This window comes from Balaenoptera ricei, chromosome 11 (assembly GCF_028023285.1).
Source record: "Balaenoptera ricei isolate mBalRic1 chromosome 11, mBalRic1.hap2, whole genome shotgun sequence".
Classification (NCBI taxonomy): Eukaryota; Metazoa; Chordata; class Mammalia; order Artiodactyla; family Balaenopteridae; genus Balaenoptera; species Balaenoptera ricei.
Genome location: NC_082649.1, coordinates 3141450 through 3167677, shown reverse-complemented (window position 1 = coordinate 3167677; position 26228 = coordinate 3141450). Strand labels below are relative to the sequence as shown.

Sequence of the window (26228 nt, the reverse complement as noted above, 5' to 3'; positions counted from 1 at the left end):
GTTTCAAATTCTTTTTTATCATCCTGCTGGTTCCCTAATTAATGGGTTAGGTAAATCTTTGACACATGCTCCTATGTTTTTTAAATGATACTTTGACAAAAACAGCAAATTTCCCATGCCCCACTTTTCTGTGTAAAATATAGTAGGCATAAGCCTGAGAAGATTTCACTTGTCTTACGAAAAGTCTCACCATCCAAATATGCTTACCAGTAAGGGATTTTTTTAAAATTAATATTTCTATGAGCGGTGTTTCACCTTCCGGAGCCCAGGGAGTCTTCCAGTATCTCAATTTCTTCTCAGGCATTTCCATTACCTCCGAGGGTTACTTAAGTCAGCCTGAGAGAGGGTCTCAGGTCTTTGAGAGGCTCAGCTCAGCCTACCAACCATCACCTTGTAACATCTGAAGAAAGGGTTCAGAATAAGTCCAAACTGTTCTACACGGCCTTCAGTCTTGCCCCCGCCTATGATGAAGCACAAATAATAAAATTACTTGGGACTTTGACCACTTGCGAGTCTCAGGTCCTCGGAGAAGTCACCTAATTAATCTTCGCGGACCTCACGTTACACATCAGCAAAACAGGGCGACAGCATTTCCCTGCTCAGAGGATAACAATGAGCCTGGCTCGCTCTAGCTGGTCCACAGGTGTCAACTCCCTTCATCTAAAAATCGGAGTTTTTTCCTCTGGGACCTGGATGAAGCGACAAAGGCCCTTCCAACTCTCAGGGTTTCTTCCCTATAAAAACAGTCTGTTAAATGCTTTGGCAGAACTCAAAAACACCCTCAGACGGTGATTGACCTGAAAAGCTGGGTTTAAACTGTTCGACAGAGACCGTCTGACGCCCCCGCTCTACCGGGTCTGCGAGCCGCTCACCTTGCGGAGCAAACACGTGCTTTTCACACGCCCTCGGCTGCCTCCCAGCCTCCCGCCTCTAACGCGGCGCCCGCCGGTGCTCCAGCCAGGCCACCAGGGCCCTCGGGCAGAGCCACGCGCCTCCCGGCCCCGCCCCGGCCGCCCCGGCCCCGCCCCCGCCCCGGCCACCCCGGCCCCGCCCCGGCCACCCCGGCCCCGCCCCGGCCACCCCGGCCCCGCCCCGGCCACCCCGGCCCCGCCCCGGCCGCTGACCCGACCCAACCTATCACTCCAGGCCCCTCCCACCGCGCGGGCCCCGCCCCCGGCCCCGCGGCAACCGGTCGCCTTCAGGCCCCGCCCCGGACCGCCCCACGGGCTCATGCCCCGCCCCCGCCCCCGTTCCAACCTATCGCGTTCAGGCCCTGCCCCGCCCCGGCCCCGCTCAGACCTATGGTGTCCCGGCCCCGTCCGGGAGTCAGTCCCCACCCCCACCCCCCCGCCCGCAGCCCCGCCCACGCCCCGGGGCAGCCATGGCCGGAGTGGCCGGAAGGCTGGCGAGGCGGTGGTGCTCGGGCGCTCTGCGCAGGTAAGTGCCGAGCCCGGGCCCAAGGTCGCCCTCGGACGCCGCCGTGCTTGCGGGGGGCGCGCTGTCTGTCATCGCGTCTCGGTAGCAGCAGGGTTTGCGGGCTTCCAGCAGAGCGTGACGTCAGGTGCCCCTCTCCCGCTCGCCCTCCTCTGGGCCGGAGGGTCAGGACGGCCGAGCCGGGTCTCCCCGCGCGCGTCCCCGCCCGCCCCCGCCGCCGGGCTCGGAGATGCTTTGCTGAGTTGGGGGGTCGCGTGAGCGGCCCTGCGGGCTCGTGCCCGCCGTGGGAGCGCGCCCCGCGGTCAGGTTGGGGTGACCCGTCTGCTTCGTGGAGAACGTCCTGCCTAGTGATGGTGGCGGGATGCACAGCCGGGCCACGTGGAAACCAGAACCGGGCTGTGCAGCGGCAAGGGGAAAACCCTGGAACGTGCTGGTTGCCTTCGGGGGTGGAGTTATGATTTTCCCGATTTTATATGTTAAGCGGTCGGGTTTTGTAATTTTTAAAAAACTATTTAAAAAAAATAAGTTTGCGCCATGTTTTGTGAGAACTTGCACATTTCGCCCTTTATGTACATTTTAAGTTTTCCTTTCATTTTCTGCTTGTAACTTGCCAGGTGCCAAATTCATGTAAGATGCATAGTTTTTCCCTTTTTGGAAAAAAAAAAAAAAAACGGATTCAATTAATGTAAAACTCATAGAAGGCTAATTTTACTGAATGAGGCTAATTCAAGGTTTGAACTTAACTCTTTGAAAGTTACATTATTGCAGAGGAGGTGATACATTTGTTAGGTTTGGGCTTTATTTGTAACTGTATTATTTTAATCATCTTTGATGCCCTTAACTTTATTTCTCAGGGTCATCACTGTGAACATCCGTTGTTTGTTTGTGACCTCACTGTTGTGCATTGATGCTTTCCCCTCCCCTCTGCTTACTGTGTGTGCTTCAAAAGTTACTTACCTGGTAGCACTTGCTGTCTCTGCTCTGCGCCTAGCTCGTTAGACATCTCTGGGTGAGGGCTGAGTACGTCTGCTCTGCAGGCTTCAAGCCTAGCATCCAAGGCAGGTAGATTCCCCCCAGGTAGGTCCTCCACCTCCCTAAGAAAGAAGTGCTGTCTGTCTGGAATGCCAGCAACTGCTCATCTCTCCTCTGAATATTTCTTTCATCTTCATTTTCCCCTCCTTTCACCTGTGTGTGTGCTGGGACACACGTTTGCTGAGCAGAGAGTCAGGAATTGACCTGATAAAAGTTTATACTTTGTTGATCGGTGACTATGTGACTGAGCAAAGGGCTTTTGTGCCTGAGGGGCAGAAAACCAAATTCTGACAGCAGGGGTTTGCAGCAAAGTAAGGATTTATTGCAGGGCACTAAACATGGGAGTGAGAGGACAAGCCTCAGGTCCACTCCGAATTGATCTTTGTGTTACAGGCTTTTTTTTTTTTTTTGAGGGGAAGAACAAAGAAGCTGAAGTTAATTATCCTCTTGTGACATTTATTAATCATTGGATGTCTCTGGTTTACAACTCTCTGGCCAGGTGGTCCGTGGCACAGGGGTCTGTGAGCTCATCCTGCTCTGGAGAAACAACCTGAGTCTGCACCTTAACAAGGATGTCTATAATAGCAGTTTTAGTACAAAAACGATGTATCGACAGCAGCAATTTTAGTCATCTGACTCTGGTTGATTAGTGCTCAGTTAGCCCAGGATTGAGGTCAGAGGGGACAAGAAAGGGAATAAAGTTTTGGATAGAGGGATGACTCACAGACTCGATAAGGAAACTCGGTTTCAGGGGGACTCAGTTTCAACTGCAGAGACTCTTTCTGGACCTTGGGACCCAAATGACTGAATTCTTTGTACTTTACCCCCTTGATCCCAGTATCTTTATTTTGTTTGGGGGTGGGGCAGGCATATTAAACTCAGAGACTGAGATTGTCTTTGCCACTGTTTTCTTTAACACAGGTTCACTGCGGGAATAATAATAATTTCACAAGCCAGTAGCATACAGGATAATGCCTCTTCATAAGCCAGTGAAGAGTTTTGACTTTGCCATCCAAGAGCTGATGTCCAGCTGCCAGCCCCAAAATAAAAGTCCCTTGATGCTGGAGCAGTTTGCTGGTGTGGCCAGGCAGGCTGATTCTTCGGTGGCCGCTACATGGCTTTCACCACTGCTGATAAAAGAGTCCCCTTTACCATGGCAGGAGCTAGTGCCCCAAGGTCTTGGAGAGCTATTTGGATCAGCAGAGGGGAGCTTTGCCCAGACTGAAACTCTTGGACGGTCCTCACAAACTCTGGGTATTTATAGTCTGAATGTCCCCTCCCCATAGTCGCCTCATCTGCTCTTATCAATACGTCCCCTGCAGGACCCCTCAGACGCTGAGCTCCGAGTGGTTACCAACCAGAAAGATGAGATGTCAGCCTGACACAGCTCACATCATTCTTATATCAAAACCACTTCACTTCTAAAAACAGCTGTATTGGGTCTTTGCCTTCACTTCAGTTGTACACAAGTGGCTTTGCGATCTTCACACCCCACGCAGGACTCCTGCTGTCCTCCGTCTCACAGGCCTCTCACTGGCTTCCTGCCTGTGGCAAAATTCCACGGCTCCTCGGCTTCTGGCTGCTTTTTCTCTGTTTAATTTGAAGGCTACATTACTGCCGTTAGCTTCTGTACTGATTTCTTATCTCGGGACAGTTTTGGAAACCACTAACCATTCACAGCCAGGTGGCTGGGGAAGTATAGGGAAAATATTTCTGGAGAGACGTAGCATTCTGGCGTGTAAGGGCTGGGAACGATTACAGTCAGCCTGCCTGTTTGCAGTCCTCTGCAGGTCACTCGTTTCCCAGCACTTCAGCTGCATGTGTGTGGCCCAGCAATGAGAGCCAGCCAGAAGGACTTTGAAAACGCCATGAATCAGGTGAAAGTCTCGAAGAAGGATCCAGGAAATGAAGTGAAGCTGAAACTCTATGCACTGTATACGCAGGTAAATGCCTAAGGTGCGATATAAAGACATTTTGAGCAGTTGGGACCTCAGACAGACATGCTGCGTGTTGTACTAAAATGCAGCCTTAAGGCTTTTAGGGTTTGTGTTGCTGCCTTTCCTACCAAGAGTGTATACATGAGAGTTTATTATATTAGACTTCAAAATATTATCAAGGCAAAAAGTAACTCCTCAGGATCACTCCGGAGTAAAAGAGACTTAAAAGATATAACAACCAAATGTGTAGATCTTATTTGGCCACTAGTTAAAATAAATCAGCTGAAAAAGTGGTCTTGAGACAATTGGGGAAATTTGATTAGGAACTGAGTATTAGGTGATACCTAGGAATTATTCTTAATGGCATCATGGTTATATAAGAAAATGTTGTTTGTTTTTTTTTTTCGGAGTGCATACTAAGTACCTAGGGGTAAAATAGTATGGTGTTTGGCAGTCTCTAAAATAACGAAGCAAAAAAGGAAAGAAAAGGATGGATGAAGCAAGTATGGCAAAAATGAGAGTTACTGAATTTGGGTGACGAATATCGGGAGTTCATTACAGTATCCTACTTTTGTATATGTTTGAAATTTTTTATTATAAAATTTTAAAACTCAAGTTTTTAAGTTACAGTGTCTGAAAAATGTCCTGGGAAGTCAGCCCCTCTGGGTTCCTGTGTGTTTTCTATTTTTCTCTTCCTGTGACGCATATGAGCCTCTCTTACTTTCATGCTGGTGTGTATAGTAAAGAATTTAACTTTGCCCCCAAAGAGGTCTGACCTTTGCCCTTGGCTTCTGGGAGGTAATTTCTAAGCCCTTGAAATGCCAAGAGTGATAGACGTGTCTTTGTTTGCCTGGAGAGTCTAACAGTGGCATTTAGAGTAGGGACTGCGATTACACTTTAACCATGCCTTACACTTTAACCATGCCGAGGTGGTGGAGCCCCAGTGAAAACTCTGAACACCGAGGCTTGAATGAGCTTCCCTCGTGGGCAGTGCTCTGTGTGTGGTCACGCGTCAGTCTGGCACTGGAAGAGTGCGCTCTCCTGACTCCACAGTGGCCGGCTGGCGGGGGGCTGGGGTGTCACACACGCGCCTCCCCCAGGCTCCACCCTCTGCATCCTCCCTTGCTGATCTTAAGCCATATCCTTTCCCCCTAATTACCGGTAACCAAGAGTACAACAGCTTTCGGTGCATTCTGTGAGTCATTCTAGCGGATTATTGAACCCGAGGGTGGTTTCGGGAGCCCCCCAATCTTGCACTTGGTGTCAGAAGTGGAGGGGGGCAGTCTTACGGCCTGCGTTGCCTCTGATTTCTCAGATGGCTAACTCTTGCAAGGTGAGTCTTACCTCTTTTTCTTTGGAGAGTCTTAGCCTCCTTTGCTGCCTTTGTTTTTCAAAGCCTCTTTCTTCTTTCCTCTTTTAGCTAGTTATATTACGAAGTTGAAAAACCTGGTTATTAAATGGAGTTTTAAATTGCCATCTCTGAAGATAACTGAGTGCATACTTTTTTCATCTCAAAACACTCACTGCGCCTACCCTCAAACAAGTAAACTTTAGTTGCTTTTTGCTTTCTGCTCGCGTGTCCTTCAGTTAAGTGTCCTACGGGCCAGCGGCTCTGATGACCCCCCCCCCCCCGCCCCCTCCTACCCAGCTGCAGCTGTGTTGCTCAGTTATCAGATATCTGCCACGGAACTGGGTTGGGGAGGGTGGTTCTTTTGAATGGGCTTTCAGAATACACTCTGTGTTCTAAATGTTTGTGGGCGAGTTACCTTTGAAGATTGTTTGCTTGAAGATTTTGATCATGTATGAAGAATGTGACCATCGCTATAAAACTAATGAACGATGACGATTTTTTAAAAAGTATTCAGTACTTTCCCAAAACCCTAATCTTGCATTATTTTCATGCACAGGCAGTTATAACTTATTTTAGGGACTGATAGCCAATAGCATATTTTGTCCCTCCAGTCTTTTTTCTCTTGCTTGTGCATTTTTAGCAACAGCAGCAAAGGGAGAAGAAAATTCAAATCAATTTATGTACCTTGGGAGGGGAAGGTGCATTCACATTAGCGTGCATCTTATGGGTCTTAGCTATTTAAGGCTCCAGTTTGCATGGGCGTTTGACCAGTAATTGCCCTCTCCTTTTCACAGGCCACTGAAGGACCTTGTAATGTGCCCAAACCAGGTGTGCTTGACTTTATCAATAAGGCCAAGTGGGATGCTTGGCGCGCTCTTGGCAGTCTGCCCAAGGTACAGTTACTTGTCGTTCTGCTTTTATTCCATTTGCTGTGCTCCTAAGGGAAGGGGTTGCTTCTCATTATTAAGCCATTACAGATGAGCCTTCTGGATCTTGAGATCCCTCTACCGAACCAGAACCTCTATTCTTTCTTCATTGCCAGGTGTCCTTATTAGCACAGGAAGTTTCTCAGAATGCTTGTTCATTGACCATGGGCTGAAATTGTCATCTGTCTTCAGGAAACCGCCAGGCAGAACTACGTGGACTTGGTGTCCAGTTTGAGTGCTTCATCGGAGTCCTCCGGCCAGGTGACACCTGCAGCAGACAGGAAGCAACCAGGAAGTGACGCCCTGGTGGTGACCTCCCAAGACGGCATCACAACCATCACATTGAACCGGCCCGACAAAAAAAATGCACTCACCCCTCAGGTAACACGACCTGCCCTAAGAGTCCGTCCTGCTTTTCTTTTCTTCCTCTGTCTGTTTCACTCAAAAACTATAGTGTGTCAGCATCCTTCCTGTTTCTGTGAGAGCTCTTGTTTGATTTGTGCAGAAGATTAATAATTGTGGCTACTTCATACAGCAGAGTGGGACATTCATTATTTAGAATTTGTGAGCTTCAGGTAGGTTCTACATGCCCAGAAGGCACTGCAACTTTTCTCATGATGGAAACACAGATAAATGATGTGAATATAAATGAAACACACATCACTGTAAGAGAAGATGCAGAGGGCTTCTCTAAGGTTGGCATAGACGCTCCCTGGACGTATCTTCATGTCACTTAGACTAGAGAGTGAGTACTAATCTACTTGCATGGAGCTTTATTTTGTACAAGTAGAGGAAAAAAGGAGAGAAGAACTTAAACAGATCATAACCCAGCTCTGCTTGAAATGAGCTGCTTCACAAGGGCACTGTTAGTCTTTGAATTGGTCATTGAACTAGAACGATAATAAAAATAACCACTTCCGCAACCTAAGTGTCCATCGATGGATGATGGACAAAGAAAACGTGGTACGTATACACAGTGGAATACTGTTCAGCCATAAAAAATAGTGAAACCTTGCCATTTGTGACAATGTGGATGGCCCTTGAGGGCATTATGCTAAGCGAAATAGCTTAGAGAAAGGCAAATACCGTATGATCTCACTTATAAATACAGAGAACAGCAGATTGGTGGTTGTCAGAGGTGTGGGGTGAAGGGGGTCAAAATGTACAAACTTCCAGTTATAAAATAAATATGTCACAGGGATATACTGTACAGCACAGTGACGATAATACTGTTTTCCATGCCTGAAAGTTGCTAAGACAATAAATCTTAAAATTTCTTATCACAAAGAAAAAACATTGTAACAATGTGTGGTGATGGACGTTGGCTTATTGCAGTCATTTTACAATGTATACAAATATTAAATCATTATGTTATACACCCGAAACAAACATATGTCAGTTATAGCTCATTTAAAAAAAAATAAATCGAAGTTTAAGGAAAAAATAGCCACTTCAGCCCTTTCCCCTTGACAAAAAAAGTAGAGAATAAATTGGATACTTGGTGCTGAACTGGGAGTAAAATTCAAAAGGGCTGTAACCCCTTTTCACTGGATGTATCACCTCTATTGTAGTAGAAAAAGCACACTACCTTAAAATAGTCTTAAATAAGGATTCCATGAAGTTGGATATGCACTATGCAGTTAACAAAGCATTCGAGTCTCAAAACTTTTTCCTTTTCTCCTGACTCATTTTTATATATTCATGGTAGCAATAGTAATAACTACTCTTTACAGAGTGGCGCGTGTGTGTCAGTACTTTCCACACAGAGGTTTAATTCCCACCAGGAGCCTACCATTATTGCTACCTAACAATAAAATAATTAGGTTAAGTACTTATTTGCTCCAATTCACATGACTAATAACCAGGAAGATCTAAGTTGAGACCGTGATCGATCCGTCTCTTAAGCCTGGCTCTTCCCACTTACCCCGTCATGCTGCACCATCATCCCTGTGGTCATAATGGAACTACTTCCTCGTTCCCTCCCTCAGTAGAAGTGATTTCACCTCCATTCATACATTATGTAAAGTCCATGCGTTTATTTTTTCAGTAAGGGATGTGTATCTGTAAATGTCAGCCCTCTTCACCATTCCCTCCCTCATCTAAGGTAGAAACTGCACCTGTTTTAAATGCCTTGAAAGCTATGACAGCTACATGTCCAAGATTTTCAGAGACGTTGCTGATTTGAAATATTGGGCCCACTGTTCTTGACCGAGTCCAGCCTTTCACCCTCCATAACGCTCCCAGACTGCCTGCCACACTCATGCTCTCTCTTGACATCCCAAATGAAAAACTGCTTCCTGGGAATCTTCCTCTGCTCCCCGCCCCGTCCCACCCACCCTAGGAAAGTACCGGCAGCTCCTCTGAGCTTTCTGCTGCTTTGTACTTTCCACCCATTTTAGAGCTATCCCCATCTGTTAATTCCAAAAGCTCAAGGACTGTGTCTTACTTGTTCATTTTGGGGGAAAAACGTGGATATATTCCCCAGCATAGCACTTGGTACGGAATACACACCACGTAATCATAAAAGGAATGAAAGTCCTTTCAGTCTTTCGGGCTGCCTTTTTGGTTCTATAAATACAGCCAACATAAGTGTTTGGCACTTTGCAGAGGGTGGGCTTGCAGACTGATGTTTAGTGAAGCCCCTGGGTGATGGTTATCATTTTCAGAGTTTTTTTCTTTTCCTCATCTTCCCCCTTTCACACAGATGTATCACGACATCATGCTTGCACTTGAGGCTGCAAGCAAGGATGATTCAGCCATAACTGTTTTAACAGGTGAGACATTTTCTTAGATTTCTTGGTTAAATTTCTATCTGGGGGGATTTTCATCTAGGTAGGAAATTGAGTAAATAAGCTCTAATATCTTTCCTAGTGCTAAGATACTCTAATTCTTAAATACATAAAAAATATGATAGACACAGGATTGATATCTTTATCACATAAAAAGCAGATACAAATTGGTAAGAAAAGTACTAAGACCTATTAGATAAACGGGTGAGTAAAATGAACAGATAATTTATATGAGAAAGTCCGGGCATTAAAGAAACAAGGAAAATGCAACCAGATTAATAAGCACAAACACAAATCAAAATGATGAGATACCACTTTATACTTATCTGAATTAGCAAAATTTCATGTTATACCCAGTTTTGACAAGGTTATGGTAGAATAAATGCCTCTAATCCCTTGCTGACAGCAGCATAAATGGCTATAAAAAGTGTAAGTAGCTAAAGAAAGGGCATTTGACAGTATGTAAAATGTTCATATACTTTGATACAGGAATCCCACTTATGGAAATTTATTTTAGGGAAATTATCCAAGAAAAAGGAAAGGTTTCCATTGTAAAGCAATTATACTCCAATAAAGATGTTTAAAAAAAAAAGAAAAAGGAAAGGTCTTATGCAAGAAAGATAATCTTTGCAGCATTACTTATAATTGTGAAAATGTTAAAACATTGTAAATATGCTGCATGACAGAATAATAAAGCACATTATAGAACATCCAGTAGACTATATACTGTACAAGTATTAAAACTTACAACTCTAGAGACCAACAGTATAGCAAATGTTTAAGATATAATAAAAAACATTAGCAATTATATCAGCACTGTGGTAGTAAGTGGAAAATACGATGGCTGCTCCGGGGCCTGGGCTGACGAGAACTCGGAGAGTGGAAGTCATTGAACTTGGAAGGGGCCCTGCGTGTGGTGGTGCAAGCTGAGGGTCAGGACTCAGATCAACTGGAGTTTAAATCCTGGCTTCATTCCTTACTACCTGTGGGCGACCTCTGCTTCCTGAATGGAGAAGACAGTGTCTTCCTAACCCCACGGAATGGTCGAGGCGGTGACACGAGACAGTGCAGGGCAGGGCTCACAGCAGGTGCTTGAGAGATGGGAGCTGTTACTGTGTGTTGATGCAGTGGAAGCAGGACTGATTTTATTTTATTTTATTTTATTTTATTTTATTTTATTTATTTTTTGGCCACGCCACGCAACTTGTGGGATCTTAGTTCCCCAACCAGGGGTTGAACCTGCACCCTTGGCAGTGAAAGTGCGGAGTCCTAACCACTGGACCACCAGGGAATTCCCAGAGTGATTTTATTTTCTTTTAATTTTCATTAAAATTTGTAAAGTATATAGTATTATATAGAGATATCAGAGAACTTTTAGTAAAAAAGAGAGATGGGGAGAAAGATACCTAACAGCTGATGAGAGGGGGTAAAGGAAACGGAAGAGTTGAACATGGCCCTTGTATTTCACAAATACACCTAGAAGAATGGAGACAACAAAAACAGTCTAGAGGTGGCGTTGGCTTGATACAGGAGAAGAATGTTTTCTGGTTTTTTAATTTAAAAAAAAATTTTTTAGCATCTTTATTGGAGTATAATTGCTTTACGATGGTGTGTTAGTTTCTGCTTTATAACGAAGTGAATCAGCTATACATATACATAAAAACTTTTTTGACTAAAAGTATAATACAGGCACATGGTTTTTTAAAAAATCCAAAGACTATGAAATGGCATATCACAAAACTAAATCTCACTCTCCTTGGAACCCCTAGTCCTGCTTCCTAGAAAAACTCAGCTTTTCTTGAGCCTTCCAGAAACTGCCTATGTGTGTACGTGTGTGTACCCCGCCTCTTGTAAACAGAGAAGGAAGCATATAATACACACATACTATACCCACCTTCTCCTACCAGCATATCCCGAAAAATTGTTCTCTGTCAGCACATATACATCTAAGTTTTTCTCTGCAGGACTACAAAGTATGAAACTTTTGGGATTCCATAACTTATTTCATCATTCCTCTATTGATGAATGGGTAGACTGTACTTAGTCTTTTGCTATTAAAATCATGCTGCAAGGAGTATCCTTGGACATATGTGTTGCAGCGAATGTGCAAAAGTATCCAAAGGCTATATTCTTAGAAGTGAAGTTGCTGGGTTTCATAATATGGTAATAACGGCTGACGTTTATATCATACTTCCTGTCTGCTGAGCACTGGTCTAAGCATTCTAATTCATTTATAGCTTTTTGATTCTTAACTTTTCTAAGCTTTCTTGCAATAACCCTGTGAGGTTAGGCCCTATTATTACTCGTATTTTACAGGTGAGAAAACTGAAAGATTAAGGTCTGATAAATAGTGCTTTTCCTGTAGTGATTTTCTATATATCCTTCACTTTCGTTTTCTAGTTCCTTTTTGATCTAAACGTTGTAATAATAGGTCCTTTAATTTCCAGAAAGGATTTTTTTTTTTTTTTTGGTTTTCCATTTCTGTTATCAATTCCTAGTTTATTGTATTATAATCAGAAATGATTGGTTTTACTAATTTTACTTTTTTTAGAATCTATTAAAATTTCATGTATATTAGCTATATATTGAAATCTCTGCCTTGAAGATTAAGAATCAAAAAAATGGCCAATATTTTATATCATCCAGGAACACTTAAAAAGTAAGTTCAGGGACTTCCCTGGTGGTCCAGTGGCTAAGATTCCGTGTCCCCAGTGCAGGGGGCACCGGTTCGATCCCTGGTCGGGGAACTAAGATCCCGCATGCCACATGGTGCAGCCAAAAAAATAATAGTAATGAAAAAATGTTTTAAATAAAAGAGAAATTTTTAAAAAATAAAGGTTCATTCTTGATTTTTAAGGTATAGAGTTACAATTATATCAATTAGACTTGCCTCTCTAATTCATGTTAGATTTCCTAAATTCTGTTTTCTAATTTGTCTGTCTGGACTGAAAAAAGAAAATTAAAGGCATCTATTTCTCTCAGCCCATACTACGCCGGGTCTCCCCCGCCCCAGAGCCTTTGCACATGCTGTCACCGCTGCAGAATATTCCCCCCACCCTCTTTCCATCTACCCCTGCCTGTGTCCTTCAGGTCTCAGTCCAGTCATTCCCGCCTTAGCAAAGTCCCTCCCTGAACCCCCAGGTGAGAGCAGAGCCCCGTTGCCTGCTCTCCTGTCCTCGTGTCCCTTTGCATCATCATAGCTGCATTGCCTACAGTTATTCATGTGTCTTTAAATCAAGGTCCAGCTGACTCCCTAGTGTGTCAATTAGGGCAGGACCCCAGCTGGTCCACCAGTGTATTTCCAGAGCTTGGCACATACAAGATGCCCAGTAACTACTGTAGAGCGAATGAGTGGTGGATCCATGGATTTTGTTTACAGGCAATGGGGACTATTATTGTAGTGGGAATGATCTGACCAACTTCACGGATATTCCCCCTGGTGAAGTGGAGGAGAGAGCCAGAAGCGGGGCTGTTTTACTGAGGTGAGAGCCTGTCTGTCTCATCCCGGGGGGCTTATCCTTATCAATGTGGTCTTCAGCTGCTCAAAAGTAAAAGAAATACTTCTTAGGTTCCGTGTAATCTGCTGTGACTTTAGGCAAGCATATTTCTCCAAACTTCTATCAGTAGAGGGCATTTGCTCCATCACTGTAACTTCTGTTACCCGTTCTCCTGGCCTCCCTACACCACATTTGATTGGAAAGCATTCAAGTCAACTACCGCTACAAATTAAATTCTCCCATATTGAGGCAGAGGAATTTAGCAACTTCTCCTCTGGCCAGAGGAAGGCGTGACTGCCATGATCGCTGCTCATAGGAGACTTGAAATGGTCTCGGAAAACACAGAGGGCACGAAGGCATCTCCTCCCACCTCATTAGTCCCCACTGCGTCTCTGGTGCCCACTGAGCTGTGATACCGCAGCACGAGCTGGCGGCCACCCTAGCCTCTGAGTCTACAGCTGGCTTACGTCCCTGACCGAATGCCCAGAACACAAGATTTGAACCAAGGCTGACCTGTGGGACTCAGCGAGTTTCCCTCAAATTGCATTCAGATGGGAGGAACCTGGTGCGAGAGGCAGGGGAGGTGGGAGGGCAGAGAGGCACTGCTGGGCGATGGGAAACTCACCAGCCTGGCCAGAAAAGCATGTTCCAGACTCACCCTGTCTCGCCTGCATACTTCAGTGATGCTACTTTGGCATATTTAAACATGCTTTTATATTTCCATGTCTGTAGGGATTTTGTCGACTGTTTTATAGATTTTCCGAAGCCTCTGGTTGCAGTGGTAAACGGACCAGCTGTAGGAATCTCCGTCACCCTTCTCGGGCTATTTGATATCGTGTATGCGACCGACAGGGTAAGTCAGCTCCCAGAAATGTATGAAGTTACACAAGTAAAAAGGAGATCCTCTGAATTCTCCTTTATTGTTGCTAGTAGTAAACAGATTACATATGGTTTGTGGTAGAATGGACCAAATTTAAATTTTTCCCAAAGAATTAGTCTAATATGACAACGTTTTATTTTTCCTTTACTATTAACTTGAATTTTCCTAGACACGAATATTGTTGTGAACATTGCCCCAGCTCTTTTGGCTCTGTGCTCTAATCCTATTACACAACACTTGTTCATTTCTACTCTAAAATAGTCAGGAACCTTCAAAGCTTGTTAGAAGGGAGCAAAAAATAGCTGCTTTGGAGGTTATGCAAGTGAGTTATTTGATCATTTTTTCCAAGTAAATGAATCCTGGAATTTATAAATCTAGAATAAGGAAGAACTTTCAGGCGTTATTCTTCCACTCCCTCCTTTGCAGATAAGAAAACCAAAGCTCAGAGAAGTCATGTTCACCATTGAATTATATAGATTTTAATTTTTCTTCCTACTACAGTCATAATATATGTCATAGTAGAAAATAAAATTTTGGAAAATATGGAAAAGTACAAAGAAAAGAGTTAATTTAAAAGTCACTCCTTATCTCACCACTCAGATAAGCAGTGCTAACATTTGGGTTATTTAATTTATCTAATTTAACCAGTCCCTGACACTGGAACCCTAGAATATTTCCAGTTTTTGCCCTTATAAACAAAAATGTGATGAACGTTTATCTTAGAACTTTTACTGTAGAACTAATAACCACCTCTTAGGGTTATCAGATTCTTAGAGTGACTTTTGCTTTTGTGGCAGTAAAATTTGCTAGTGTACATACAGCCTTGCAGGGAACATTTGGTTTTTACCACTGAAGAGATTCCTGGTTTTGTTTAGAGGTATTTTCTCCACTAATAGGACCGTATATTAGGGTCCTTAACTCTTTGGCTTACCTTTTACTGGATTCCTTTCAATGAGATTGGGCGTATTGTCAGATCTAATTTTTACTAATAATTTTCCCATAAAAATAGCAAATGCAAGTCTAGACACTAGGCTACCTAACCTTTGTAGGTGGAAGTTTCTGCTCAAAGGCGGAAATTAACAGTCTTCGGTCACATTCTGTGGGTTAAATGACCAATTAATTGACCTGCTTTGAGCAGGGTGGGATCAGGAGTTCTTGACCTGAACCTGGGGGTCTCATTCTTCAGTACTTGGAGGCCAGATGTCATCATATTTGAATCTTGTCCTGATTCTCCCACTGGATTCCAAATGATTGTCATGTACATCATCTTTTTAAAGATTTCTAGGACTCCCATCTTATGATACAATTTGAATTAAAATTGAAATGCATATATGTTATATATGCTAAAAGATTGGGCCCAAAGTAAAATATTTGACAAATAGTGACCACTGCTAAGAGTTCACCCAACTGAATTAAACCAAGGTTCAATTTAAAATCAGGGAAAGACAGAAGAAAGAAGCTGTGGAGAGGAATTCATTTTACAGGGTTTCTCATTCCTGGCTTCATGAATAGATACCATATTAAATGTGGGTTAACATTTAACCCATATAACCAAATTATTCTTTATTATGGGCAATAAGTAGTGCCTCTGCCTATTAGCTTCTCTGTCAGCAAACAGCACATTTCCTCTTTGAGTTAATAAAAAGGCAGAAATCATAACAGTAATAGATCTTTGAGTGCTCAGTATCTAGGAGGCACTCTGCTGATGCACATTATATGTGTTCAGTAAACGCCCACGTTAACTGCCCTGCGAGGCAGGTGCTCTCATCCCATTTTACAGATGAGAAAACCGTGGCACAGAGAAGTTAAGAAGCTCCAGGGTCACCGGGCAGCCTGACGCCAGCATCTAACCCTTAACTATATCTACTGCTCCATTTCTGAAAATTAGCTCAGTGTTTGCTTATAATAATGTTTATAAGTAAATTAAATGCTGCTTATTATCAGCTTTCCACTTACCTGTTTGTGGCTCTTACCAAGGTTGGCGGCTTCTTTCAGTTTTCTGGTTGTGTTCCTTAGGCTGTGACTTCTCAGCACATTTTCTCCAATACGCTTTCTTTTGGGGGGGAAAAGAAGATAGGTGACATTAATAACTGTTTACTTTATACTTTTATTATTTTGATTTGTATGCTTTGCACATTATATGTTTATATCTTCTAGCAATATTCATTTAAAAAAACCCGCCATACCTGATTATGGGAAATGAAGTCTAAATATGCTGTTTACGGAATTGTTGATTATAAGTTAATTTCCTTTCATAAGAACTTTTCATTCATCAAGAAACACACAAAACTATTTCTGACATCTAGAAAAAAACTACAAATGACTCTGTAGTCTAAATAACCAATATTAAAGTAGTTTCTGATGTTTAAAACCAATCAAAAAGCCTCTGGGGCAAAATCAAGACAAATGGCAGATTGAGGAAATAATTTTTCAACTCACACAATAGAGGCTAACCTTTCTAATATATTTTTTAAAATGTGTCTATAAAGTGATGGATCAAATGCTGGAGAGGGTGTGGAGAAAAGGGAACCCTCTTGCACTGTTGGTGGGAATGTAAATTGGTACAGCCACTATGGAGAACAGTATGGAGGTTCCTTAAAAAACTAAAAATAGAATTACCATATGACCCAGCAATCCCACTACTGGGCATATACCCAGAGAAAACCGTAATTCAAAAAGACACATGCACCCGAATGTTCATTGCAGCACTATTTACAATAGCCAGGTCATGGAAGCAACCTAAATGCCCATCAACAGACGAATGGATAAAGAAGTTGTGGTACATATATACAATGGAATATTACTCAGCCATAAAAAGGAACGAAATTGAGTCATTTGTTGAGACGTGGATGGATCTAGAGACTGTCATACAGAGTGAAGTAAGTCAGAAAGAGAAAAACAAATATCGTATATTAATGCATGTATGTGGAACCTAGAAAAATGGTACAGATGAGCCGGTTTGCAGGGCAGAAGTTGAGACACAGAGGTAGAGAATGGACATATGGACACCAAGGGGGGAAAACTGCGGTGGGGTGGGGATGGTGGTGTGCTGAATTGGGCGATTGGGATTGACATGTATACACTGATGTGTATAAAATTGATGACTAATAAGAACCTGCAGTATAAACAAACAAACAAACAAAACAACTAATACTGAACTTTCATTGGGTTATTTGTATGGAAATATGGTAATATAAATGTTTCAGACATTACATGAAATTTCTAAAAACCTTATATGTTCTGGTATAATGTTATAAGTCATAATCCTAGTTATTACTTTAAAATGTATATCTCAGAAATAACTAATTTTCTTGTCAACTGCATTATTATGAACTTTCATCAAATCTTTAACCGTGGTCATTTTTAAGTCTTTTGTCATTTACAGACAGTTCTGGGTGTACTCTGATGCTTTTGTAAATATGTTCCTATAAAAGGGTTTCATCTTCAGGAAATTCATGGAAAAGACTCTGACAAGTACAGGTTTCTGGTAACTGACTGTACTGCTGAACTGAATGAATAAGCATTTTCAGAACTCTAATGAAAAACTGATGAGCTCATAAAAGTGCTAACAAAAGATCAAGATGATCAAAAGATGAAGATGACCAGATGTGACTTTCTGTTTGAATTTAAAAAAAGAAAAAATCCCACAAGGACTCAGAGGCAAAAAATATACAAATTAATTTTCACTGCAAAGTAAAGGAGCTGTTACAGTGGAGGATTACTGGACTGAATGTCAATATTATGACATAGTATGAGTGTGTTTCATGTTTGGTAATTGCAATCATTGTTGCTTCTGTTGTGGTCATCCATGTACAATGCTTGGTGTCAGTCTATTTTTCTCTTGTAAAAATAAAATACAGTGTGTGTGTGAAAAAAATATTTACACACACACAAAAAAATTTAAATTAAAAAAAAAAGTGATGGATCAACAAATTAATATAAAAATACACAACAGAGAGGAATAAATAGCCCACAGAAAAGAAAGTATAAATGGCTCTTAAAAACACATGAGAAAGACACCATTAAGAAAAGGACTTGTAGGGACTTCCCTGGTGGTGCAGTGGTTAAGAATCTGCCTGCCAATGCAGGGGACACGGGTTCGAGCCCTGGTCCAGGAAGATCCCACATGCCGAGGAGCAACTAAGCCCGTGCACCACGACTTCTGAGCCTGTGCTCTAGAGCCCGCGAGCCACAACTACTGAGCCCTCATGCCACAACTACTGAAGCCCGCGTGCCTAGAGCCCATGCTCCACAACAAGAGAAGCCACTGCAATGAGAAGCCCACGCACCGCAACGAAGAGTAGCCCCCGCTCACCACAACTAGAGAAGGCCCGCCTGCAGCAACGAAGACCCAATGCAGCCATTAATTAATTAATTAATTAATTAATTAATTTTAAAAAAAGACAACCAATCCAACTTAAAAATAGTGGGCAAAGTATTGCAAGCTACTTCACCAAAGAAGGTATGCAAATGGCTGATAAACACAGGAAAAGATGCTCAACATCATTAGTCATTAGGGAACAGCAAATTAAAACCACACCGAGACACCACGACACACCTACTAGAGTGGGTAAAATTGAAAAGACTAAGGATAATCACAGGTTTAGGGAGAATGCAGAGTGGTTGGAACTCCCTGCTGCACCTCGGAAAACAGTCTGGCAACGTCTCAGAAAGATGAACCACACAGCCCAGCAATTGCATGCCTGGGCATTTACCCAAGAGAGTTGAAAATATACCTTCATCATAACCTTATTCATAATATCCAGAATACTGGAAATACCACAATGGCTCCAACTGGTGAATGGATAAACGAATTATGACACATCCCTACAATGGAATACTGCTCAGAAATAAGAAGGAACAAACCCTAATATGTGCAGTAACAACGTGGTGACTCACGAGCCTTCTGCAAAGGACAGAAGCCCACAAAAGGAGAAGAGGCTACAGAATGTGTGACTCCATTTATATACATTCTAGAAAAGGTGAAACTGTAGGAACAAAACAGATCAGTGGTTGCTTAAGGGTGCGAGACAGACTGACTGCAGAAGGGGCGTGAGGAAACTTTGGGGGGTGGTGATAGAAATATTCTGTATCTTGATCACGGTAGTGGCTGCATAACTATACATTTGTTGAAAACTCATCGAACCGCATAGGTTAAGAGAGTGGATTTCGTGTGCACAGGCAGACCTCGGAGATACTGTGGGTTTGGTTCCAGACCACCGCAATAAAGCAAATATCGCAATAAAGTGAGTCACGGGACTTTTTTGGTTTCCCAGTACATATAAATGTTATGTTTACATTACACTGTAGTCTGTTAAACATGCAATAGCAACATGCAATGTCTAAGAAAACAATCAGACATTTTAAAACAGCTTTAATTAAAAAATAACGCTGTTGGGAAAATGGCACCAGCAGACTTGCTCGACTTAGGGTCGCCCCAAACCTTCCATTTGTGTAAAAAAAAAAAAAAAATGCAGTATCTGCATAGCACAGTAAAGCAAAGCACAATAAAAGGAGGGCTGCCTGTATAATAATACAATAACCATAATTTTTTTTAAAGTTCTTCAATTAAATATTGTAAGGAGGATAGAAACAAATAGTAATTTTTTTGAAATCACATGTGAAAAGATGAATTTCTTTTCTTTCTTTTTTTTCTCTCTTCAAATAGGCAACATTTCATACTCCATTCAGTCACCTAGGCCAGAGTCCGGAAGGATGCTCCTCTTACACTTTTCCGAAGATGATGGGCCCAAGCAAGGTAATTTTTGGAAACCTTAAAACGAAATGTAATGTCATCTCCATTCCAAAAGTAACCCCACACTCTCTGTTCTTTCCCTCGATAATAGAGACAACAGACGGAAGCGAATTATTTGCTCCCCAACTCCAAGAGTTTTAAACGTAGAGGAACCGGGCTGTGGGAAGCATCTGGTCTGCAGGGAAGTTTAGACGCTCTGTCCCCAAACTGGGGGCGACTCCCAGCTGGGTGCCTGGCGCTCCCAGCGCCACTCCCGGCCTCCACAGCCTTTTCTCCAGACTGTCCCACAGGGCAGCAAGGCTCCAAGGGGCCCAGTGGCCACTCGGGTCTGTCCCTGCAGTTATGGAAACCTAGGTGCCCACCCTCGGTGGGCAGGACCCCAAGGGGATCATGACAAGACCGAGAGCCGGGGGAAGGGAGAGGCTTAGCAAACATCCTTCGGGATCTGGAAGGGGGGGAGTGGGAACTGAGCCTCTGTTCGTTGCTATTAGGTTTTCATTGAAAAAAATGTATATTTTTAAAATCTCTCTCTTTTCTTTTGTTTCTGGACATGCCATGTGGCTTGCGGGATCTCAGTTCCCCGACCTGAGATTGAACCCCGGCCACGGCAGTGTGAGAGCCTGAAATCCTAACCATGAGGCCACCGAGGAATTCCCCTTTTAAATCTCTTTCTTCAGTCACGTGCCCTGAATTCTTATACAGATTTGAACTTTGAAAATTTGGGCAGGCCCAACCCTAAGGCTTAGAACATTTGACTCTGAAACAGTCTTTGCTTTTCTGGAAGAGAAATTGCAAACATAGGGAAGGATATCCATTTGGTGCCCCCAGTATTGTTAGAAACTGAACATCCATCTCCCTCACTTTCCTTCAGTTAAGTGGAGCTCATTGGAGTACCTGGGCAGGTAAAGAAAACTGTCAGAGCCAGACCACTGTGTAAAATATATATTTATTTATTTATTTTATTTATTTATTTTGGCTGCGCCGCGTCTCAGTTGCAGCACGTGGGATCTTTAGTTGCAGCATGCAGACTCTTAGTTGAGGCATGCAGGATCTAGTTCCCCAACCAGGGATTGAACCCAGGCCCCCTGCATTGGGAGCATGGAGTCTTACCCACTGGACCACCAGGGAAGTCCCCAGGGAAGGGAATTTTGACAGTTGGTGTTCCTGAATGTTGGTTGGCATTTCCTATGACCGTGATTTTTCTTTTTGTTTTATAATTGTTTATAGTGTGTAAAGCCAGGAACTCATTGCTGCCATGTGTCGTAGAATCAACATCTGCCTCACAGCCTTGCTGCCCCAGGCTCCCAGCTCTTGCTCCCCATCACAGACACACACAGAAGCGGCAACCTCTACAAACTGTCTAGAAAGCCTAATGGTCTCAGCACACAGTTGGCAAACCATTGCCTGTGGCGCCATCAGTTTCTCCCTTAATGAGAAATACTGGCGACCTCAAAGACCAGAAGGAGATGTCCCCATGTCTGCTGAAAGCAGTTCATTCTGAAGTTAGCTGAGCCTTGTTTCACTGAGTTAACGTCTCAATCCTGCTTTTCATTTCAGGCAACAGAGATGCTCGTTTTTGGGAAGAAGTTAACAGCCCGGGAAGCATGTACCCAAGGACTTGTTACTGAAGTTTTTCCCGACAGCACTTTTCAGAAAGAAGTTTGGGTCAGGCTGAAAGCATATTCAAAGCTCCCCCCAAATGTTAGTATTCGTTTTTTTGTTTGTTTTGTTTTGCTTGTAAGAACCATGGAAATCATCTGTTTGCCTTAAGAGAATAAGCAATTTAAAAAACAAGACATCTTAGCTGACTCTGAACACATCTAAATCTGAGATTAAAAGTAAGCATAATAATGTTAGAAATACTGATTTTTACAGAACTTATCAAATAGGCATTCCATTTCTGTGCTGTGGAGACAGGGGGGCAGCTCTTTCTGGGCACCACTTTGAGGAGGTTGATAGGCAGCCTTTGCCAGCACTTTCATCCTTGAATCCAGGTGAGCAGCCAGACAGGTTAACTTTGAGGAGATCCTGACCACGCAGCACTTTCGTTTTTATATGTGATAGCTGGCGACTGATTTTCTCATGTTCTCACTGCTCAAAATGTGATCCTGGAACCAGAAGCTTTGGTTTCTATCTACAGCTTCTTAGAAATGTGTGATCACAAGCCCTGCCCCACACCTGCTGGGAGGATGTGTGCACACACGAACGTTTGAGAAGCAGTGTCTTATCTACACATATTTCTTAGGTGTCACAGGATCAAATGAACAACAGGGAAACAAGCATCAGAATTCTAGAATAATCCCACTCCTCTTAGGATACCTCTTAACCTTACTGTTGGTTTTGTTTTTCCAGGCCATGAGAATTTCAAAACAGGTCATCAGAAACAGGGAGAAAGAAAAGTTACACGCGATTAATGCTGAAGAAAGCAGTATCCTGCAGGAGAGATGGCTGTCAGATGAGTGCATGAATGCCATCGTGAACTTCCTGTCCAAAAAAGCGAAGCTGTGATGACCATCACGTCAAAGCTAAACGTTTCCAAGGAAGGGATGTGCTACTCTTTCTGCTTTCCAGTTCCTGAACTAAGTAAACCTCGCTGTGCCTTTTCTCAGTGCTAAAATATCAGTTATGATAATTATACTTCACTAGAGCCCTGATGAAAAACAAATGATGTGAAACCAGCTTTGAGAATTTACGTAGGTTTTTGGTAGTGGGGAGTCTTACGTCTTTCGCTGTGAATCGCTGTTGCCAGGCACACTGAAACATTGTGCCCGGCGTCCTGCTCGGAAAGGCATTCATAGCGTTGCAGGCTGAGACCGTGTGTTCGAAAACCACTACTGCACTTTGCCGTCCACACAGGCTCACTGACTTGATCGGCCCAAACACCGACAGTCTCTGGATGACCGAGTCAAGATCTTCAGTGGGTCGCATGTTCTTTTTCACCCATCTGGCAGGGGGAGCAAACAGAAGGAGCAATATTACTAGAGGATAAATTAGAATCTTAGTTTCATCCCCCCCCCCCCATAATTTGATAAAAAGGGATGAAGGGATTGGATTGTTTCATTGGAAAGTGATGTTCTGTATCAGTGATTATTTCCTCATTTATCGTATAGTCTTCATTCTCATTTAATGTGGTACTTTATAAAAAGCACACCTGAAAGCTGCCTTAACTGTCCTTGTGACTTTCTGTTTCGATGGCTGCCATATGTATCACTTGACAAGAGTCTAATTCCAATGGCTATAGGATTGGCATGGAATATTTTGCTCTTCTAAATGTCCTCCTTCCTTTTTAACCTCCTTCAAGCATCAGCATCCAGATAGCCAACCCACCGAACCTCTAACTTCTTAGTTCTTAATTTTTTTATTCCAGTAATCCTAATCCAAAGTGTTCAGTCTTATAGGAAATGTATTCATAGTAATAACCCATTCATGTTTCCTGAGCACTTACTATTTGTTTCTAGTGCTTAATGCCCATAAGCACATTTTGTCCTCAAAAAACAATGCCAAAAATTTAAAATGAGGTAAACTGTTGCTGCTACCCATTTACAAGTAAGGAGTCCAAGGCATGGAGATGTAAGTAGCTTTTCCAGAGTCAGAGTCCCAGTAAAGGTCCGAGAGTCCCAGCCCCACTGTGTCCCCATGAGCCAACTGCCACCCATCCCTCCCACTGACTTCAACTAACATCTCTGGACAAAAGGTGAAAAACAACGGTTTCAGGATGCTGAAATTAAACAAAAGCAGATGGATTGTGGTAAGGCATCAAAATGGAGAAGCATCTGCCCATGAGTTTCTGAGATTGTGGGACACTAGGAAACAATTGCTGGGATCTCTGTCCTGAGCACGGGACGTATGCCCCAAAGGCAGGCCCGACTGTGCAGCAGTGCAGGGGTTGCCATGGTGTGATGGGCAAAACAAAATTTGAGGCCAAGAAGAACATCTAACCAGGAAAAGGATTCCCTGGGGCTGGAGAGGAGAATCCCAGAGCAGAGAAGGAGTGAGATGCTCCCCTAATTCTAGGTATGAACCTACACAGCCTAGGTTCACAAGTGGGACAGGCTCAAACCAACATGGTAAAGGCTTTGGGAAGTAAACTGGGATTTTAAGCACCACAAACACAAGATGAAGACAGCTTGTAGTCTCAACCTAAGCAGGTTGATTACTTGCTAAAACAAAACCATCAACATTCTCCAGATAATTCAACAAAACCCAGGCAGGGTCCATGCAACATAATATTCACAGTGTCCATGATACAATCCAAAATTATTGACATACAAAAGACCATGAAAGTGTCAACACTCAGGTGAAAAAAGACAACACATGTTAATCCCGAGATGACCTAGATGTTCTAATTGTCCCACAAAGACTTTAAAGCAGTTCTCATAACTGTGCACCACAAGGTAAAGAAAAACACACTTGAAATGATTAAAACTATGTGAATTCTCATCAGAGAAACAAACTACAAAAAAAGGAACCAAATAAAATATTTAGAACTGAAAATCTGAAATTTAAAAATAATTCTCTAGGGAATTCCATTGGTGTTCCAGTGGTTAGGACTCAGCACTTTCACTGCGGTGGTCCGGGTTCAATCCCTGGTTGGGGAACTAAGATCCCACAAGGTGCATGATGTGGCAAAAAAAAAAAAAAAAAAAAAAATTGAGGGACTCTCTAGCAGAATGTAGATGACAAAGGAGTCAAAGAACCTAGAAGATAAATGAATAGAAACTAAGCAATGTGAAGTACAGAGAGAAAAAAATACTAGGAAAAATAAGCAGAGTGACATCAGCAAGATGTTGGAAGTTTCAGGTCCTCATTGCCCAACAGAAACATCAAATCATCAACTACAGATACCAGTCAGACATCTACAGCAAACAAGTGAATGTCCAGTCAAGAAAAAAATTACATTAAAAATGATAGGAGATATTAGTGGGCGCCTCTATGAGCGCGGGAAGATGGCCGAACAGGTGACCAAGTCAGTGCTGTTCGTGTGTCTGGGTAACATCTGTCGATCACCCATTGCAGAAGCAGTTTTCAGGAAACTTGTAACTGATCAAAACATTTCAGATACTTGGGTCATTGACAGTGGCACTGTTTCTGACTGGAACATGGGCCGGTCACCAGATCCAAGAGCTGTGAGCTGCCTAAGAGATCATGGCATTAACACAGCCCATAAAGCAAGACAGGTTACCAAAGAAGACTTTGCCACTTTTGATTATATACTATGTATGGATGAAAGCAACCTGAGAGATTTGAATAGGAAAAGTAATCAAGTTAGAAACTGCAGAGTGAAAATTGAACTGCTTGGGAGCTATGACCCACAGAAACAGTTCATCATTGAAGACCCTTATTATGGTAATGACGCTGACTTTGAGACCGTCTACCAGCAGTGTGTGCGGTGCTGCAGAGGCTTCCTGGAGAAGGTTCGCTGACCCGGGTCCAGTCCTGCTGCGGCCCAGGCTCGTTCCCACAGGCCCGCATTCTCAGGTGTCACAGTGTCACCATTCCCTAGCCAAGGCCGCAGCCCTTTCTTCAGTTGACTCACTGTTTCTTACCTTAAAAAATAATTGTAGGTGGAAATCAGTTGTTGCGTTTGGTGGAAGAATAAATAAAAAATTTTGATTCAGACAAAAAAAAAAAAGAAGTGATAGGAGATTTTGTGACATTTTTGCTCACTCTTGTCCCACCTACTCCACTGCATGATGTGGTTGGAAGGAATTAGCCTAATTTCCACCTCCTTCTCTTGGGATGTAAGGAACAGACTGGAACTTGTTTGCAACGTTCTGGCCTGTCTGGGCTGCCTGAGGGATTGGTTGCTATCATGCCTGACTCAGAGTTCAGATGGAAACATTGGCATAGTTTGGGTCCTGGGCTAGAAGCCACAGAAGGCGGTGAAACACGTGAAAAGTACAAGCTGATTGCACACCCATGGATGCAGAGAAAGAGATTACAAGCAGAGGAAGACAATAGAGCATTTAAGACCCTGAGAAGAAGCTGGAATGAGACTCTTTGGGAAATGAAGACATTTAAAAGCAGTGGGGTGGGGGGGAGATTAAAAAAAACAAAAACAAAAATTAAACCTACACACAGGCCCAGACAGGAATCATGCCCAGTTAAACCTGAAAAGGCCTGGGCTGATCTCAGGACTCATGGGCTCACCATTTCAAGGTCTCGCACAGCGGTGTGCAAGCACTGGGAGAGGTGGCTGCTCTTTCAAATGCACAGTTTTCAAGAAAAGGCCATAAGGCGTGCAGAGAAACAGGGAAATGTGACCCATTCAAAGGAACAAAATCTCCACAAATAGTCCATGAAGAAACACAGGCATGAGACTTACTAGACAAAGACTTTAATAAAACAACTGTCAAATATGTTCAAAAGAGCTAAAGGAAAACATGGGCAAAGAACTAAAGGAAATCAGGAAAACATTGTATGAACAAAATAATATTAACAGAGATGGAAATTATTTTTTTTAAAAATTAATTCTGAAGATGAAAATTACAATAACTGAATTGAAAAATTCACTAGAGGGGTTCACCAGCAGACTCAAACTGGAAGAAGAAAGAATCAGCAAACTTAAAGACATTTGAAATTATTGAGTTTGAGGAGCAAAAAGAAGAAAGAACAAAAGTGAGCAGA

At 42.9% G+C, this 26228-nt stretch overlaps 2 protein-coding genes across 2 annotated transcripts; both read left to right on the top strand.

The window, feature by feature from the left end:
• Positions 1 to 1333: 1333 nt before the first annotated feature.
• On the top strand, positions 1334 to 22763 carry ECI2 (enoyl-CoA delta isomerase 2). The gene is made up of 10 exons (XM_059937830.1): positions 1334 to 1437; positions 4247 to 4409; positions 6549 to 6647; positions 6873 to 7061; positions 9385 to 9454; positions 12849 to 12951; positions 13699 to 13819; positions 19515 to 19604; positions 21159 to 21302; positions 21954 to 22763. Exons 1-10 carry the CDS (start codon positions 1382 to 1384, stop codon positions 22107 to 22109), a joined length of 1191 nt encoding a protein of 396 aa, XP_059793813.1. The 5' UTR covers positions 1334 to 1381; the 3' UTR covers positions 22110 to 22763.
• Positions 22764 to 24523: 1760 nt separating this feature from the next.
• LOC132375381 (low molecular weight phosphotyrosine protein phosphatase-like) lies at positions 24524 to 25191 on the top strand. Its single transcript, XM_059940628.1, has one exon. The coding sequence runs from the start codon at positions 24548 to 24550 to the stop codon at positions 25022 to 25024; it is 477 nt and encodes a 158-aa protein (XP_059796611.1). The 5' UTR covers positions 24524 to 24547; the 3' UTR covers positions 25025 to 25191.
• The last annotated feature ends 1037 nt before the right edge of the window (positions 25192 to 26228 follow it).